This window comes from Hippichthys cyanospilos, chromosome 20 (assembly GCF_059441005.1).
Source record: "Hippichthys cyanospilos isolate Australia breed blue-spotted pipefish chromosome 20, RoL_Hcya_1.0, whole genome shotgun sequence".
NCBI classification, from domain to species: Eukaryota; Metazoa; Chordata; class Actinopteri; order Syngnathiformes; family Syngnathidae; genus Hippichthys; species Hippichthys cyanospilos.
In genome coordinates this window covers 879,677-897,895 of record NC_142388.1, presented here as the reverse complement: position 1 = coordinate 897,895, position 18,219 = coordinate 879,677, and the positions used below count along the sequence as shown (strand labels likewise).

General features: G+C 46.3%; 4 protein-coding genes across 4 annotated transcripts; 3 read left to right on the top strand and 1 right to left on the bottom strand.

Annotated features, from left to right (window-relative positions):
- The first annotated feature begins 293 nt into the window (after positions 1–293).
- On the top strand, positions 294–6,028 carry LOC148406836 (filamin-A-interacting protein 1-like). The gene is made up of 6 exons (XM_088402736.1): positions 294–375; positions 867–1,103; positions 1,207–1,383; positions 1,699–1,877; positions 1,953–4,470; positions 4,899–6,028. Exons 2-6 carry the CDS (start codon positions 873–875, stop codon positions 5,025–5,027), a joined length of 3,234 nt encoding a protein of 1,077 aa, XP_088258862.1. The 5' UTR covers positions 294–375; positions 867–872; the 3' UTR covers positions 5,028–6,028.
- On the bottom strand, positions 5,847–17,460 carry bub1ba (BUB1 mitotic checkpoint serine/threonine kinase Ba). The gene is made up of 17 exons (XM_088403929.1): positions 17,261–17,460; positions 16,880–16,956; positions 16,681–16,784; positions 13,636–14,129; positions 10,373–10,502; positions 10,205–10,281; positions 9,707–9,876; positions 9,451–9,595; positions 9,107–9,179; positions 8,949–9,033; positions 7,908–8,045; positions 7,739–7,833; positions 7,524–7,673; positions 7,332–7,468; positions 6,440–6,593; positions 6,258–6,373; positions 5,847–6,163 (listed from the first exon to the last, which is right to left on the bottom strand). Exons 1-17 carry the CDS (start codon positions 17,458–17,460, stop codon positions 6,046–6,048), a joined length of 2,463 nt encoding a protein of 820 aa, XP_088260055.1. The 3' UTR covers positions 5,847–6,045.
- psmb6 (proteasome 20S subunit beta 6) lies at positions 10,855–12,813 on the top strand. Its single transcript, XM_088402738.1, has 7 exons — positions 10,855–11,020; positions 11,540–11,607; positions 11,690–11,755; positions 11,851–11,916; positions 12,215–12,344; positions 12,429–12,573; positions 12,637–12,813. Exons 1-7 carry the CDS (start codon positions 10,922–10,924, stop codon positions 12,762–12,764), a joined length of 702 nt encoding a protein of 233 aa, XP_088258864.1. The 5' UTR covers positions 10,855–10,921; the 3' UTR covers positions 12,765–12,813.
- LOC148406833 (kunitz-type protease inhibitor 1-like) lies at positions 13,690–17,935 on the top strand. Its single transcript, XM_088402737.1, has 10 exons — positions 13,690–14,151; positions 14,535–14,695; positions 15,276–15,417; positions 15,746–15,916; positions 16,608–16,649; positions 16,729–16,857; positions 16,934–16,984; positions 17,041–17,211; positions 17,273–17,341; positions 17,406–17,935. Exons 1-10 carry the CDS (start codon positions 13,773–13,775, stop codon positions 17,585–17,587), a joined length of 1,497 nt encoding a protein of 498 aa, XP_088258863.1. The 5' UTR covers positions 13,690–13,772; the 3' UTR covers positions 17,588–17,935.
- Positions 17,936–18,219: the final 284 nt, after the last annotated feature.

Here is an 18,219-nt window from a genome sequence, read left to right as displayed (position 1 = left end):
TCTCACGCACAGATATACATTCTATGTGTAGAGATTTTTTCTGAACATGTAAACTGCTGAACTGCTATATCGATTTTTGATGCCTTTTTCTCTACTTTAATTGTTGTTTTTCTTTTTCACTTCCTTTTGTATCGTGTTTATAATTTCGATAAATCAAATAAAATCGTATTAGTTGACAGTCAAAAATACAGACTAAAAAATGGGAGGATGGGTTAGAGGTGTGGTCAGGGTGACAGTGGGCGTGGTCAAGTTTGTAAACGCTGTGTAACTGGAAACATGTAGATCTGCTTGAACTTCCTTCCACTACTTTGACACCAAGACCAACCAGCACACCTTTTAACATGTGACCAACGACAACAGGACCTTATCAATCAGGTAAGATGAAAGACAAGTTGTCCCCTGACAGACAGACAGGCAGACAGAGCAGAGGATGAATGACATGCCAGCAACATGAAAAAAAGTTTACAAGGAGATCCTAATGAGTGGCAGAACCCGAGGAAACCTTTGCCGGGCTCGGGAATGTTTTTTCTTCACAATTACAGCAATAGGACAACTGAGCGGACCATGTCATCATAGAAACAGCAAAGTTGTTTGGTGTTGGGGAACAGTAAAATAAAAATAGGATGAGCTCCTCTTGAGAAGCGCTCCTGACGAGTTATTAATAACCAACATGGTTGCTGCCGCTCCACTGGCAGGATTCTCGAAGTCTGAGTCACCAGCTGCTTTCATCCACAACATCAGCATGAGCTCCCAATACCCCACTGGACCACTCGTTCTTGTTTATCATGTGGAGGTCGGGTGACTTGGATGATATCATACCACTGGCGAAAAACTTACAAATACATTTCTGCTTATGAATCCGGCAGGTCAACATGCGATCCAGGAAGCGCACCATGGAGAACCAAGACGATGGACCCAAGAAGCCAAAATCCAAAGGCTCCGTAACGCAGGAAGAGGAATCGATGGCAGAGTCCTTAAAGAAAAAGAAAGCCAAAGTCAAGCGAGAGGAGAAAGACGGAAAGTCGGACAAGAAAAACCCCAAAGTCAACTTATCCAAGGAAGATTTGCTCCAGCTGCTAGGAATCATGGAAGGTGAAGTCCAGGTGGGATGTCAGAAGGAATGCCTGTAACCTTGGCAAGAATGAAGAAAATCAATGAGTGTGTGTGCATATGTTGGTATGCGTGTGTGTGTGGCCGCACAATCAGGCCCGAGAGGATATCATCAGCTTGCTTAGGTCTGAGAGAAGCGGACCAGAGAAGCTGGAATCCCGTTACGGATGGGCTGTTCCCGCCAAAGTGCTACGGGCTCTGCAGAGGGACGATTGTGTTGTCGCTCACCATTGCCGCCCTGCGGATAACGTGTATGAGAAGCCCATGGCCGAGGTGAATTTTGTCCTACCTTCATGTCACTTGTGCTAATAATCCTCCGCCGACACTTTGCAAGGTGTGTACCCCAGGGTTGTTGGCCGGGGCCCCTGCTCTTCATCATGCGCCTCCTTGCCATCCACTATATTTTCATCCTTTCAGTAATCGTTTCCATTGCTTGCTTGATGATACGTTGGTATAGCTTCAGATGTTTTCACACTTTTTCGTGGAAGTAATATTGCTAATGTAGGACAGCGCTTCTAATCGTGTTAACGCCAGCAGGAAAAAATTGAAATTTTAACGTTCACGTGAAGTCAAATATTTTGTGGTCAGCTGGACCGCCTTGAGGACAAGCAGAAGGAGACGTACCGTCGCATGCTGGAGCAGCTTCTGCTGGCCGAGAAATGTCACCGCCGCACTGTGATGGAGCTGGACAGTGAGAAGAGCAAACACGCCGACTTCATCAATAAAAGTGACGACTTCACCAACCTGCTGGAGCAGGAGAGGGAGAGGTGAATGCAAAGAGGACTGCACAGGATGCGATAACCAAAGATTCCTGGCGGTAAACCTTCTCGTCTTTGCTTTAGACTGAAAAAACTGCTGGAGCAGGAAGAAGCCTACCAGGCCCGCAAGGAGAAAGAACACAGCAGGAGGCTTGAGAAGCTCCGAGCCCAGTTGGTCAAGCTGAAGTCCTTTGCCCTCATGTTGGTGGATGAACGGCAGCTGCACACGGAGCAACTGGACCTCCGGACCCAGAAGCTCAAAGAGCTCGCTCACAAGTTGCAGGACAAAGAGCGGCGGCTGGCAGATGTCACGGATGCCGCAAAGCAGGACGGCCAGAAGGTCCTCAAACTGGAGGAGGAGCTGGAGCACAGGATGGCAATTTCAAAACTTGAGCAGGAAGAAATGACAGCTAAACTATCGGAACAAGAGTCCCAAAGCCGACAGCTGAGACTGAAGCTGGCTGGTCTCGCGAACCAGATGGAAGAGCTGCAGGAGAGTAACAGGCGCTTACAGCAATCTGACGAGGACCTGCAGGAACTAAGGGACAAGATCAGCAAAGGCGAGTGCGGTAGCTCCTCACTCATGACTGAGCTGGAAACCCTCCGGAAGAAGGTCCTGGAAATGGAAGGCAAGGATGAAGAGATAACAAAGACCGAGACTCAGTGCAGGGAGCTCGGAAAGAGGCTGCAGGATGAGCAGAACGTAAGCAAGGAGCTGAGGCTGGAAGTAGATAACCTGCAGAAGAGAATGGCTGACTTGGAGAAACTTGAGGGGGCTTTTGGGAGGTGCCAGATGGAATGTTCACAGCTCCACACCAAGCTGGAGAAAGAAAAACAACTTGCAAGCGATCTGGAAGGTGAGCTGGAGAAGCTCAAAAAACGCCTCAAGGAAGTGGAGTCCCTGGAAGCAAAGCTGGAGAGGGCAGAGATGATCCTCAAGGATGATCTCATGAAGCTCAAATCCTTCACTGTCATTCTGGCGGATGAGAGGAAGAATATGGCTGAGAGACTGAAACAAGAAGAAGAAAAAAGAGAAGAGTTGAGTCGCAAGTTTAAAGCGGAGGAATGTAAAGTGACCGAAGTCACGGAGAAATTGATCGAAGAGAGCAAAAAACTCCTCAAATTCAAATCTGAAACAGAAGTCAAAATGAATCAAGTAAATGAGGAGAATGACGACTTGAAAGGTCAACTCAGGCGGGAGCAGGAGCGATGTCGCCGGCTCAACGCTGACGTCTGCGAGATGAAATCGACGATCGAGGAGACGCAAAATACAAAGACAAACCAGGAAGGTCAAATAAAAGAGCTCACGCAAGAAACTGAAAACCTCAGGAGCCGACTGGAGAGACTGGAGGTCGTCGAGGGGGATTTGATGAAGACCGAGGATCAGTATGAACTGCTGGACAAAAAGTTCAGGACGGAAGAAGAAAGAGCCAACTCCCTCGCCAAGCTTGTAGAAGAAATGACAAGGCAGACAAGTCAACAGGCTAAAATGGAGGAGGAGAAAAGCAGAGACCTGGAAGTGCACATTCAGGCTCTGAAGGAGAAGATCCACTTGCTGATGGCGAAGGAGGACCAGCTGTCACAGCTACAGACCGATTACTCTGTCCTCCAGCAGAGGTTTCTGGAGGAGGAGGAAAGAAGGAAGAGCGCGAGTCAAGAGGTGGCCAACCTGAGCCAGGAAATAGAAGCCAGTCGGCGTTACGGCCGAGCCTTAAGGCCCGGTGTCAGCGGAAGGAGGATGATGGACGCTCGACTCGCATCCACAGCGGTGCAGACCGACGCCCCGGCCGGAGGTTCTGCTGATGATTTCATTCGCAAGTCCGTGCAAGAGGAGAAGCACCTCATGAGTAACCTCAGGGAGCGTGGTTACAGAAAGCCAACCGTTCTAGAACGCTACCCGCCCGCAATGGCAGAACCCGAGACCGCGAGGCTCAGGAACACCTTGGAGACGAGGCAACTTCACTCCCCCGAAGTGTCTATCTCCCAGAAGCCGGGGCAACCCCTCCACATTCGGGTGACGCCCGATCCCGCCGACAGCACCGCTACCGTGGAGATCGCCGGCCCTCGAGCCCGGGACTTCTTTTCCAGCGCCACGGTGGTTCCGACGCTCGGCCTTTGCCAACCTCGCATCACCATCGTACCGAAAGCCACGACTGTCGCGGCGAGAAGCAAAACGGGCAGTGTGGCGGATCGGGTCCAGTCCCCCGTTACCATAACGACCATCTCCAGAACCGCAAGCCCCGACAAGGCCGACAATCGCTCGGCACCGCTGTCCATCGTCACAGTCAGCACCAGTCCGGCGCCCCGAGCGCGAGCTTCGCCTGAGCTTTTGCTGGAACCTCTGCACGGTATCGCGGGCCGCTCCGTCATCACCGTTGGTCCGGAGAAGCAACCCGGTGCTACGTCGGCATCAATTTTCAGCAGCAACGTGGTCACAACAGATGACAAGAAGATTCATATCCGCCTGAGGACCAGTGACAAGCAGGACAAAGAAACCGTCCGGCAAACCTCAGGAGTGAAGAAAACAGAAGGTGGCAAAATGAGCAGCAGCTTAACCATCACTCCCGTCACCTCTGCCATGTGCAGGTCAACCACGTCTTTGGTAAGAGCATGGGCGATTTTTGACCGCGCAATAATGTGAAGTCCGGATGAATACGTCACTGACGATATGTATGCATATGAAACTTTACAAAATAAAGGCAAACGTTTCATCACTATAACACAATCTAGCAAGAGGTTGCTTCATGTTCCAATTAATTTGCTCTTAAATTGAAAAAAATAAACTCTACCTGTACACTACATTTGCTGATACCTGCAGAAACCTCCATAAAATCTCATGTACCACTATTTGAGAACCGCTGGTATACACGATACCTGTACTGAGAAGTTATCGGCACAAAAATGTAAAAACATACAGTATCTGTACACAAAATAGTTAGCTACACTGTAGCTTGCATTAGCTTAGTTGTAACTTTACTGTTTTGAACTCTGAAAACATGCTAACTTCGCAAATGGTATATCCTGCTGCAGACCAGCTGGGCATCTTCCCCTCGCATCCCCGTGTCCAAGATGGCCGACAAGACCGGGACGGAGTCCCGCGAGAGTCAGGTGCTGAAAATCGAACTGAGAAAGACGTCTCCGCGTTCGTCTGCACCGTGACGCCGGAGCTGAAGCTTCTGTGTTGCCATGGCAACCACTCCAAGGGGACAGCGCTTTTTTCCCAACACGACACGTCTGTGTCGACTTTGCGTGCTTTAGATTTATCACAATAATTCTTCTTTTAAATAACGATTGTTTTTTGCACGTTAACTTCAAAGAGGAAGTCAAACCAAATGTTTTCTTGACAAAATCGCCTTAAATGAAACCACAGTTGTTCATTGCTCAAGTAAGGGCCAATCACAGCTCACCTGTTTTCCGAGTTAAATCATGTGATGCTCGCACGATGAGCTGTGATTGGTCAGTACCCGAGCCAAGCAGCTGTCATGTCATTTTCATTCAAAAGGAAGAGACAAAATGGCCAGTGGGGGATTAAAAAAAAAAAAAAAAAAAATCTGCAACATCTATATTATAATGCTGTGCTTGGAATAGTGGGGATGTTTAGAACATATTGTAAAAAAAAAAAAAAAAAATTGGGGTTGACTTTCCCTTGAATATTTAGACTAAAATTAGTTTTATACTGAAATATGCTATTTATGTACAACTAATCATTTTAAAAAATGTTGGCGTTTGCTGTCGACTGAAAATGACATCCGGTGCTCGAGGTTTGGGTAAAGTCCAATTACGGATCATCTGTTTTTGGTTTTAGGTCATGTAACATTTGCAAGTGAAGTCCTGAGTACATGTGACAAAATGTGTTTTTAAAGGGTAGAATTGTACGTTAAAAATCGTTTATCAACTTGAGTGTAGTTCTGCTGAAAACGGCTTAATTAGTATCCCTTTAAAAGTATATATTTCACATACAAAAGGACTCGTTCAATGTATGCATTATTTACTGTTTATTTCCAGAGACAAAATCTTTTACAGGTGTGTGAATGTCATGGGAAGTGGATGGGAATTTATGATGAAAATGAAAAAGGATTAAGAAAGTAATGAGGGCATGCAATGATGTGGAAGCAAATTGGAGACATATTTGAACATTGTGTATAATTGCTATTAATAAAGAGAAGAACGCAAACAGTCATGTGAGGAAGGTGGCGATTGTCTCCAACTCCTCTGACGTCACCGCCGCCCATGAGCTGGCGTTGGCGTTGAGCAGCGAACGGAACATGTTGCACCAGAGGCTGCCCATCGCGTCCCTGCACGCACGTCACATCCTTAACTCAAGTGGGGTCAGTCGCATCTCAAGGCGCCACTGTATTCTTCTGTACAAGTTAAAAAGCGTTCCCTTACCCAGGTTTCCCTTTTTGGAAGCCTTCTGCAGTCCAGCCTTTGCCATCCCGAATAGGCACCATCTTTTTTCTGGTCAGCAGGAGATGTAGCGTTTGGGCCACGCCCACCAGATCCACCTGATAACGAGAACAAGAGTGAGGTGTATGGATGAGGCAATTTGTATTGCTTGTATCGCCTCATACTAGTTGTAGAGGAGCATCCTCATCCAGGAGGTCCAACACCAAGTCACTGGTGGACGCAGGTAGATGCTTGAGTGATACAATGTTCTCCTGCAAGTCTACTGCCGCACGCCAGTCCAGAGGAAACACCCAACCAGGATGCGCCACCGAACTCTTGCTGAAATGGCAAAACGTAGCCTTGTAGTCGAGACCAAATCAACCGAGAACAAGACACTGTTGAGGCAAGAGAATGTTAAGAGAAAAAAAAAAAAAAAACACATTGGAAGTTAAGACAGACATTTGGTGGGTGAGAACGAGACGATGCCAAGACCTTCGGTGGTTGAGACGGAGACAGCACTAAGACCTTTGTTGGTTGAGGAAGAGACAACATCAAGACCTTTGGTGGTTAAGACAGAGACAACATCAAGACCTTTGGTGGTTGAGACAGAGACAACATCAAGACCTTTGGTGGTTGAGACAGAGACAACACCAAAACCTTTGGTTGTCAAGTCTGAGACAACATCAAAACTTCTGCTGGTCCAGATAGAGACAATACCAAAACTTATGCTGGTCCAGATAAGGACAACATCAAAAATTTTGCTGGTCCACCAGAGAAAACAGCAGGACTTTTGGAGGTTGAGAACAAGTTAAGACAGAAAGTTTTGGAAGTTAACAGCGAGACTGTCGGAGGTTAAGGATGAAAGAAGGACTTTTGGAAGTCCAGAGTGAGAGGCACCAAGACTTTTGGTGGTTAAGACCAAGACAACAACCGAAGCAAGACCAAGAATTTTGAAAATCCAGCGGGAGACAAACTAATACTTTTGGAGGTCGAGACAGAGACAACACCAAGACTTTTGGTGGTGAAGACCGCGATGACACTTTGGAGGTCTTCGAGGAAGAAGGAAAAAGGCCTTACCTGTGGCAGGAGACGAGCACGTCCGGCTGCACCGCCGCATGCACGATGCCGCTAGCCTGCATTGCCGACGTCAGCTTCAGTAGAGAATGCGCCGCCGCCACCGTCGACTCCTCGCCCATCGCACGCTCAGTCAGCGCCTGAAGGTCAGCGCGTATTCAGTCGACAGATTAGCAACAATGAGAAGTAACTTACCGAGAACACGTGCGAGGTCGGGGCCGCGTAGACCGTCATGCAACCGTCCTGGAACTGAAAACATTGGACCTGCGGTAGGTCGGTGGCAGGTGAATTTCTGCTCAGACGGCGGAACATGTAAAAATCCCAGGGGAGAGGGGAATGGTCCACCTGAAAGACCAAACAGAAGGGTCACAAAGACAGCCGCCAAGACCGCGTGAAGTCGATGGTGTCACCTTGATGATGATCAAGTTATTGTCTTGCAAGCCCTCGTAGGCCAGCACGCCGCTCTCCTCAAGAAAGCGGGAACACGTCTGGTAGCGCTTGCCACCTGCAAAGAAAAACTCACAATCGTCAACAACGTCACAATCGTTCCGTCTACGATCACAGGAGGGAGGAAAGTACCGAGCCGCAAAGAGGTATCTTCTTGGATGTTCGGCAGAGGTCGTGCTTCTAAATGGAAGTTGGGGCAGGAAGTGATGTCACAACGCTCCAGCAGCTGCCTCCGCAGCTCAGGGTCACAAGGATTCAATGCGGCTCCATCTGATTAGTCAATCACAATCAAGGCCTGATACTAGCTAATGACACTGAAGAACATTTGTGTCTTGTTTTGTCACAAGTCCCACTCTAAAATGGTGTTCAACATGGTTTAATTTTAGGACCCCTGCTGTTATCATTGTATTTACGACTATATTTGCTACTTAAAGCCACCTTTGTGCTATTTGGAGGTAATCGAGGCCCGGGTGGCAGCGAAAAGAAAACAAGTTATGGTGTTTGGTCCCAGTGGTCCGTATACATGCCACCCTGTTGAGTTGGGGCCCCTGGCATCTTATCCGAAACACAACAATCTCAAATTAACTGGTACGTAAACTAGCGGAAATCTCTTTTTGTTGTGGCTTTTCCGTTCCCATATTTCAAACTAATAAATGTGTTCTATGCGGCCTCATTAGTCCAAACATAACATGCTGATTAATATTGCTTTTGTGAAATATTAATTACGCACAAACCCGTATTTATCCATCTCAAGTGGAGGCCATTTTGTCACTTGCTGTCAAGTGAAAATGACATCACAGGAGTTCAGGTAACAGCCAATCACAGCTTGACTCCTTTTCAAGTTTGATCATGGGACATTGCAACCTGAAGTGTGATTGGTCATTACCTGAGCTCTGCAAGTGTGATGTCAAATTTCGCTTCTCGTGACCGCTCGCGGCCATTCGCGTCGCTCCATTCGCGTCCATCGCCTCGCCCGACGTCACGTGAACTCCATTGACTACAATACAAAACTCTCCGCTTTTTCGCCTCGTTCGCATTCGGTGTGCACGTACTATTAAACTAAATCATCTCCAAAACATTATTTCGGGTGCAGCCCACGCGGCCCCGTACCAGTTGATCCGCGGACCGGGGGTTAGGGACCACTGGGTTAAGGTACCCAAATTAGAGTCTTACCTGGGCGACCAGGGATGACTTCCTGGGTGGGATTGAGAACTTCCTGGTCTTTGGTCAAGTCCAAACTGCGGCTGCGCTGCTGAACCTGAAAAAGGAGGCGGAAATATTTTGTGAGGCAGCTATTGCAGGGTGTCACTTCATGTTCCTACACGGCTCACCTGAGCGCATTTGAACAAAGCCGGAGGACCGCCAAAGCTGGCGCCATTGACGCAGAGCTCCATCTCTAACTCTCTGTCGGATCACAACTTAAATCAAGTCAAAAACCTTTAGCACAGGGGTCTCAAACTCCAGTCTTCCAGGGCCGCAATCCTGCATGTTTGTGATGCTTCTGTCATTAACTCACCTGAAACAAATTACTGTATTAGCGCATCAGCGAGCTCTGCAGGAGCTTGAAAATTTGAGTCAGGCGTGTTTAAGAGAGTAGTATGGAAAACATGCAGGTTTGCGGCCCTCTGGGACTGGAGTTTGAGAGCCCTGCTTTACCATTATGCCAACTTCTTACCCGCAAGATGGACGAGGTGGTGGAGAAGGATCCTCCAAGAGGCAACCGGAAGCATTATGACACGCAGGCTGCTTGAGCAGACTGCTCAAACGAGCCACCTGCTGCTCTAATTGAGCCCTCTCCTCACGCAGGTGCTGCCTTTTCTCTGCAGAAAGACAAAAATGGAGCAAAGAGCGCAGGTCAAGTTGTCAAAAAGCTCCTCTCCGCTGGCAGCCATGCCGTTAGTGGAAACATTCCACATCAGCGAGTGACACACCATCCAGCTGTTTTTGTCTCCGCTTCCAAAAGGCTTGAGATCGGGCCTCCTCGAAGCTCAGCTCCCCGTCGTCTTTGATCAGCAGATCCCTTTCGTAAAAAAGCTGAAGATGGTGCTCCTTCACTTCATGAAATGATAACAATCCCACTGTCTGGAAGGTCAGGCTACAGCTGATGAGGAAAAAGTTGCAAGATGAGAGAAGATGAGCATCCTCCCTGGTTTCTGTTTTTAGCTTCTTATGAGAACCCAAGTTCAAATCCTCAATCGATAAGTCTCGATCCCAAATTCTCAGCCGTAGTTTTACAACTTTGAACAGACAGTACATTTACACTTTTAAAAGAGCAGAACACAGACTATATTATCACACTGTCAAAAGTAACAATCGTAATGTGACAAATAGGTACCAATGTATTTGCTACTTAACTATTTTCAAATGTAAGGATATAAAGTATGATATCAGGGACATCGATGTAAATTTACAATTTATTTGTTACTTACATCTGACAACTGTGAGCGGTGTTGTGATGGATCGCTTCTACGTCTTCCCCCAACATCAGATTTGCAGCCATCATATCCTGAGGGTGACACAACAATCATTTTATCATATTCGGAACTCAGGAAATGTAGATGTGTGTGTGAGAAAAAAAATGTTCCTATTTATCTCACCTGCGTGTCTTTGTTGAAAGGCAGTCTGGCGAATTTAAATTTTTGCGGATAGGCGGACTTGTGTTTCGTCATCGTTTTTTTCTTCTTCTTCAGCTCGATAGGAACGCTATTGTATTCTCTACTGCCACTGCTGGACAAACAAAATCAGTACAACAACTCAGGTATGTTCACTGTTTCTGGTCACAACAATACAATTAAACAAAGAGGATGTTCTCTTTTGTAATTTGATGCAGATCATAGATAAAGAATATATAATGGTTATTTCTTTTCATGCTGTAGATTCGGCACTGGAGTGACTGGCGCAGCCCTACCTTCACAATTTAGAGGCGTTCGCTAATATGCCTGAAGAAAAATCTCCAAAGTGGATTTAAGTAGCGGATCAAAATGTCCATAAAAATTGAACTAATTATTTTTAAAATATCGTGCAGGTATAAAAATTGCATTCGATAAGAATTATTAAGCCGTTTGTATTAAAAAAAAAAAGATTCTGTACTTCCAGGCAGCTTCCTTCTAGTAGTCCAAACAGCCAGAAGGAGCGTTAAGCACAAGATGGCGACAACAGCATCAGCGATGCGGCGTTTTGAGCAAAATATTTTGTCACAAAGTCAACAAGTTCCAGACTGGACCAGCAAAGAAGTCAGCACCGGGGTCAGTATCTCTAATGTCTGCCAAATTTTCCGAACTGGATCCCGTTCTATTGGACCATAGTCTAATACTCGACAGTTACCGGATGAGACAGCAAATGTTGAGCAGCTAACAATGCTAAAAGCACAATTGAGTGAACAGCAAAATCCCGCTATAATCAACGTTCTTGCACCACGCCTCAAACTTTTGAATTATTATGACATAAATGAATTAAATTGACAAGCCCCTGTTATCGGATGTTACAGTACATTCCCTGTGACCCTTAAGAATCTGAGCAAATGATGAACCGTGCCGTGATAGCAGGGGAACAGTCGTGTTGCATGTAATGTTCCCATAGGAGGATAATGTTAATCAAGAAAATGTTTGTAATATTAATATATTTTCCATAAGAACCTGAGCAATTTATGAACCGTAATAGCAGGGGAACACTACTGTCGTATGTAAAGTTCACACAGGAGGATAATGTTAATCAAGAAAATGCTTGTAGTATTAATATATTTTCCCTGTCTGCCTGTATGGTAGACCACCATAATGGCAGTGGAGTATGACGGCGGTGTGGTCCTCGGCGCCGACTCCCGGACCACCACTGGGTGAATCTTCTTGTTTTTTCAGTCAGTGTGCATACGCTTGCGTAGAAATCTCTTAATCTGTATCATTTATGTTGTCTGTCAGAGCGTACATCGCCAACAGGGTGACGGACAAACTCACACCCATCCATGATCGCATCTTCTGCTGTAGGTGAGCAAAGCCCTCACCCCACCCGTTTTCTAACCCGTCGCTCATCAGAATCACTTCATTTCCTTCACATGCTTTCATGTGTTTTTGTGTTGCAGATCTGGATCAGCTGCCGACACTCAGGCCATCGCTGACATGGTCACCTATCAACTCGGTTTCCACAGGTGGGAAAGGCTAAACAGTAGGGGTGTGAGAACCTTTTCCTTTGAGGTCCGCTTACTGAAAAATATACAATGTTAGGGCCACATTATTATTTGTTTTGAACAAACCAAACCACAATCTATCTTCTGTGATGACCAGTTTCACAGGACTAGAGAACCAAAAACAACTATACGAATAAGGAACATTCATTTGACTGTAAAAATCTGTCTTGATTTAATCATCTCATTACATTTTAAAACGTAACGTGAAGACAACCGTTTCCACCACAAAAACATTTGGCTGCTCCGGTCCCGCTCCCAGCATCGAGTTGGGCGAGCCCCCATTGGTGGAGACGGCTGCCAATCTGTTCAGATCCAACTGCTACCGCTACAGAGAGGAACTGACGGCTGGAATCCTTGTGGCTGGCTGGGACTGCAGGAAGGGTGGACAGGTAACCGTAGAAGTTGTTTATTCGGCAGACAAATCTTTCATTGAAATAAATATTAACCTGGGAAAAAAATCCTCAATTCTTCAGGTGTACTCCGTCCCGATCGGTGGGATGCTCGTGAGGCAGCCCGTGTCGGTAGGCGGCAGCGGCAGCTCATACATTTATGGCTTCATGGACTCAAACTACAAAGTGGGACTCAACAAAGAGCAATGTTTGGAGCTGACGGCCGCAGGTACGAGGGAATGCGCGCACGCCGGTCCAAATCAAAAAATGACGCCGCTTTTCCCGCCGTCAGCCTTGGCGCTGGCCATGGAGCGAGACGGTTCCAGCGGCGGCGTCATCCGGATGGCCACTATTTCCGAGGAGGGCGTGGAAAGACGTGTCATCCTGGGAAACCAGCTGCCCAAGTTCTCCACACATTAAACACACACACACACACGTTACCTTGTTCAATAAAACTTGCTAAACATTCTCTCATTCTTGCTTTTGTGTTTTTGAGCAACAAATGCTCTTTGGAGCTTTACATATGACTCTTAGTTTGCTGGCTTCATGCAGCAACAAAATTGTCATCTAACGGGAATGCTTCTTTGTAATATTGCTTGAAAATCAGTCTATTCTATGTTGAAAATTCCCTTTTTTGTGAAATTGCTTTCAAAACTGACCGGAAACATGTCTGTTTTTTCAGGGGGGTGCAAATTGTTCAACACGTACTAGATACAGAAAAAACAAGAAAATAAACCTGAAAAATGTATCAAACTTGCCAGGGATCTTCAATAAAACTACAAATTGGTTTATAATTTTGAGGTTTTGACAGTTTTCTTACTACAAGCATCAGATAGAAATGAAAAGTGCTGCATACAGAACAGAATGGGTCTTTACATTTGTGAATAAAACATATTTTGGGGGAAATGTTGTAAAAAAAAAAAAACTTAATTTAAACATGGCAAACTAATTAAACAGTAAAATGTTCTATTTTTTTTTATCCATCTTGGTGGATGGCTGTTTTGTCACTTAATGTTCACCAAAATTGGTGTTCCAGATGCTCAGTAAGGACCAATCACAGTTTACCTGTTTCTGAGTTATGTGACATGGGTAAGCTAAATTGTGATTATTAAACTCGGAAAACAGGTCAGCTGTGATTGAATAAAAACGTGTGTTTTTGTTGCTTAGTTCATATTCCACAAACGCCTTATTATTATACTGCGTTTAGCTGCATAAAACACATTATTGAAAAACAAGTTTAAACTTGACCTTACGACTGTTCTTGCAAATGTCAAGAAAGTAGGTGAACTACCTGCATGACGTCAGCAATTTGGGCGGAGCCGTTGTCTTGTTTCTTTTCCGGTTTGCCAGCAGGTGATAGAAACCGGAAAGGTGAGAAGAGCCAGGACCGGAGGGACTCAATTTTTGCACGTCAGACGGAAGAGGAACATGTCGCCGTCTCCTCTCTTCCGCTTCTTCCTCTTGTTTTTCCTCGCGGAGCGTCCCGGCGGCGGGCACGCGGATTCTAATTGCGAGGGCAACTTTCGGCCTGGCCAGGAGGACTTCGTGGCCGACGTAGAAGACGCCGTCAAGGAGGGCGCGGTTCTCTTGGCCGTCGTGGACGCGCACTCCATGCCCGACTGTCAAGCTGCCTGTTGCGCCCTCCCGCGATGTAACATCGCGCACGCGGATGCTAACCTGACGTGCGCGCTCTTTGACTGCGCGCCCAGAAATAAGTTCGTGTGCCGCTTCGTCCGCCGGCTCGGATACCGAAGCGTCATCAGGGACTTTGAGTACCGGAAGTACCTGCAAGGACCGCAGGATTCAGGTGAGTAGTAAAAGTGCTCACACCCTTGATGAAATGCCAGGAAAACCTGATACAAAAACGAAACCGGCAAAAATCATTTTATTTTTGATAGCCTCTACTACAACTCAACTGTAAAACTAAAATATAATTAAAAAAAAAGAATATTGTGTGTGCGCACCCTGGTCGAAATGGGGGGATGTCGCTTAGATTTAAAGTACTCCAAGCTAAGTTCAGATGTTCTAGTAGGCTTTTCCAGACGTTTTCACCTTGAAGCTGTCTTTCTACAACAGCTGGTTATTTGATTTGATCTATTTTTACAGTTTCTTTTTGATTTACAAGGAGTATGGTTTCAGCTAATCCATGCCAGCATGGTACGGCAAATAATGAGCATGTCTCTTCCACAGATGAGCCGGCACCGCCCATCGCCATTGCGGGGGTGGACAAAGTGGTGCAGCCTGGAACCACCGTCACGCTTGACGGCATCCAGAGTTTGGCCATTGGTGACGCCAGCGTTGTTGAGTACGACTGGTCGTTGCAGAGTGGAGACGCCAACGTGGTTATGGAGGTGATGCCCCAAATGAGCAAAGAGGCTTGGATGCACTTTGTTATCGTTTGAAAATAGAGCAAAACTATGGCTGCCGGCCTTCATTCAATCCCAAAAATTCTACTGAAAATCAGAAATAAAAAATACACAATTTTTATCGCTGGAAGAACAAATATGAGAAAACCACAGGAGCCATTTTTCCTGGCTGCACATTTAAGTAGGTGTCGTTTGGTCAAAAGTTATCAGCAGGAACAGCAACGGTTTCAGCTGAGTCATTTACTGTATGTCCACTTTGAAGAGCGCTTTGAAGAGTAATCCAATGGCGCTTGCTAGCCTATATGGGGCAGTCGAATGCTGCTAGCCGCAAACCCTCAAGCATTTTTTTTAACTGAAGTATACGTACTTGAATTATTCCGGGAATTGTTTCACACTTTATAAAAGCAGCCCAGAAGGAATTCACCAGAACATCCAGATTACTCACTCTCGCCCTGGTTTTGACATCATCCTCCCACCCATTGTACAGTATTGGAGGGTGTGCATTTTTAGATGCTGAGGCACACCTATGCAAAAATGAGTGTAATCACGTGATGTCTCATTGTAGAAGACGCCACTGCCCGAGCAGGTGCGATTGCCCAACCTGACGCCAGGGCGTTATGACTTCCGCCTCACTGTCACAGACTCCAACGCGCGGTCGCACAGCGCCGACGTCCAAGTCCTTGTCCTGAGCTCTGAAATGTCTGCCCGTGAGTCCTCGCAGGGATTTACTTCTTTTTTTTTTTTTAACTTCATTCAACCCATTGATGATAGTTGTCCTTTTTTTGGAATTTTATTGTCCAAAGAGGTAAAGAATATCTCAGTATATATGGATAGATTTTGATAGTATGATATGTGCAAATAAGTAAAAAAAAAAAAAAAAAGATATATGGAAGGCTCATATAAGTCAAGTCAAACCAACATTTGAGAGTGTAAAAGTGATACGAATTCTTCTGGTATTCTAGTGAAAATTGCACGAAAAGCTTTCGGCCGCTGATGGGAAAGTTGACAAAATCCTTGTGTGCGTCTTGTTTTGAGGCTATTGCTTGGCGGAGGCGAAAGTGGGGCCTTGCCGCGCCGCCTTTCCTCGCTGGCGTTACGACGCCCGAGAGCAACGATGTCATCAGTTCGTATTTGGAGGGTGTAAAGGAAACCTCAACAACTTCCTGTCCGAGGACGACTGTGATATGGCCTGCGCCGGAGTCACTGGTAACATGCCTATTCTCACACATACACACACACTCACGCTCTTTCACATCAGCTCAACATCCATATTCACACCCCACACACACACTTACATAAACTCTCACACATAAAACACAGTAACACACACTCGCTTATTCACATTGGCTCATCGTAAAACTCAAACAGTCTCTCTCACATACTCTGAAAGCACTCTTTCACATACACATATGCCCTCACAAATAAATGACAAATAACCTCATGTACTCTCACACACTCTCATGTAAGATTAGCGCATACAAATCTATCACAAGCTCACAACCCAAGAGATGCACACACACACACACACAACCTCTCACACACTTATCTAATAACTCATGCAAAAACTATTACATGCTCACAAACTGATAACCCAACAAAGGTACATTCACGCATACTCTCACACTTTCCCACAACCTACACGCTCAAACACATCTTAAACACACATAAACTGACACACATAACTCTCACAGCCGCACTGATATTTACTTTTTTTTTATTTACACACACACATTCGCTCAAACGTAACCTCTCACACTTAAATTTAACATTACTGCACACACTCTCACGCATCCACAAACTCTCACGAGCGACAAGCATTCTCACACGTTCTCTCTTATACACTGACATTGTCATACCCACTCACACACTGTAAGATGTTGTGCTAATTCTCCACCAGTAATGTCATCAGAACTCCAGCGCATCGCTCTGCCAGCCGGAGGTAAGTCCCACAATGCACCTCTTTACGGTACCTGGATGCCATGTTGAGTGGGCCTTTGCATGTCTGTGTGCACGTTCAGAGGTGTGTGGCTCCGCTTGTCGTCCCGGTCAGCTGAGTTGCGGCGGCACCTGTTGCCTGGACGCAAGTTTGGAGTGTGATGGCGTCACGCAGTGCAGCAACGCTGCCGATGAGAAGCACTGCAGCCAAAGTATTGGACACATAGACCGTACACACTCTGCCGCATACGGTCAAGCCGTCGTAATAATCGTCTTCTTCTTCTCCAGTCAATGAGACATTCTCTCGGCTTCTGGATATTGACATAAACCAGAGAAAAGGTGAGACGTTTTTAAATGCGCTGATAAGCTACATGCTAACATGGCCCCGCCCCCAGCACGCTGCACAGAACCCCCTCAAACTGGCCCGTGCCGAGCCAGCCACGCGCGCTGGTACTACGATCCGCTCAATACGCGCTGCCAGCGCTTCACCTATGGCGGTTGCCATGGAAACGACAACAACTTTGCAGAGGAGACGCAATGTGACACATCCTGTCACGGCATCACAGGTAGAGAGAGACACACGCGGGCGCGTGTACGCGGCACTGATAATGTCACCTCCCATCACAGAGCACGACGTGTTCGCCAAAGGAATGTTTGAACGCTTCGAGGAACAGGACGCGGACGAAAGCAGCTCGGGTAAGTCGGAAAGTCTTGACCCCGAGCCAGGCGAGGACGGGAAGTGACGTCACCGTGTTGGCAGGTTCTGTGGCGGTGGCGGTGATTCTGTCTGTGACTATCTTGGTGTTACTGGCCATCCTCGGCTACTGCTTCCTGAAAAGGCGGAGGAAACGCTCAAGTGGTCGTGCGGATGCGGGACCCGCCCACCAGGTTGCGTCAGAGCAGGACACGCTTGTCTATAACACCACCACCAAACCTTTATAACGGCGATGTGCCCATATGGACAGAATTTGGCATCGTGACAATCTTTTTTATATGTATATTTAAGCTTGTGGAAGCTGAGAATGACTTGATGTTTTCAACAAATAGGAACATCACAGAGCCAAGTGATGTTCATGATAGTTTTGCCAGATGATCTGGTCATCATCAGGGACATGTCGCTTCTTGTATCTCCGCATTTGCAACCTTTGATAAGTGTTAGGGTTTAGGAAAAGCCCCTAAAGGAGTGCCTTGCAGACACAACAGAAGAAATATCCACTCCCCGTTTTTGTATGCTTGCAGGTGATTTTGTATCTAAATCAAATTCCAATAAAGTTCTCCTTGAGTATTTCATACACCAAATAGTAAAAAAAAAAACGAAAAAAAAACGGTTCAATACAAACAGCAGCAATGGTTATACTTTCATCTCTCGTGTCAAACGAAGGTCAGCACCCAATGTTGCTTATTTGACTTCAGAAATGATGAAGCCGGTGGCCGTCTTTTCAGCAAGGCCCTGCAACATTGAATACGTTTCTCCGCGGGTTTGCATGTCGTTTCATGTCGCCAAAACGCCACATCGTGTGGCATACGGTTAGTACAAATTTTATCTTAAAAAGTATATTGTCTGTATGTAATGT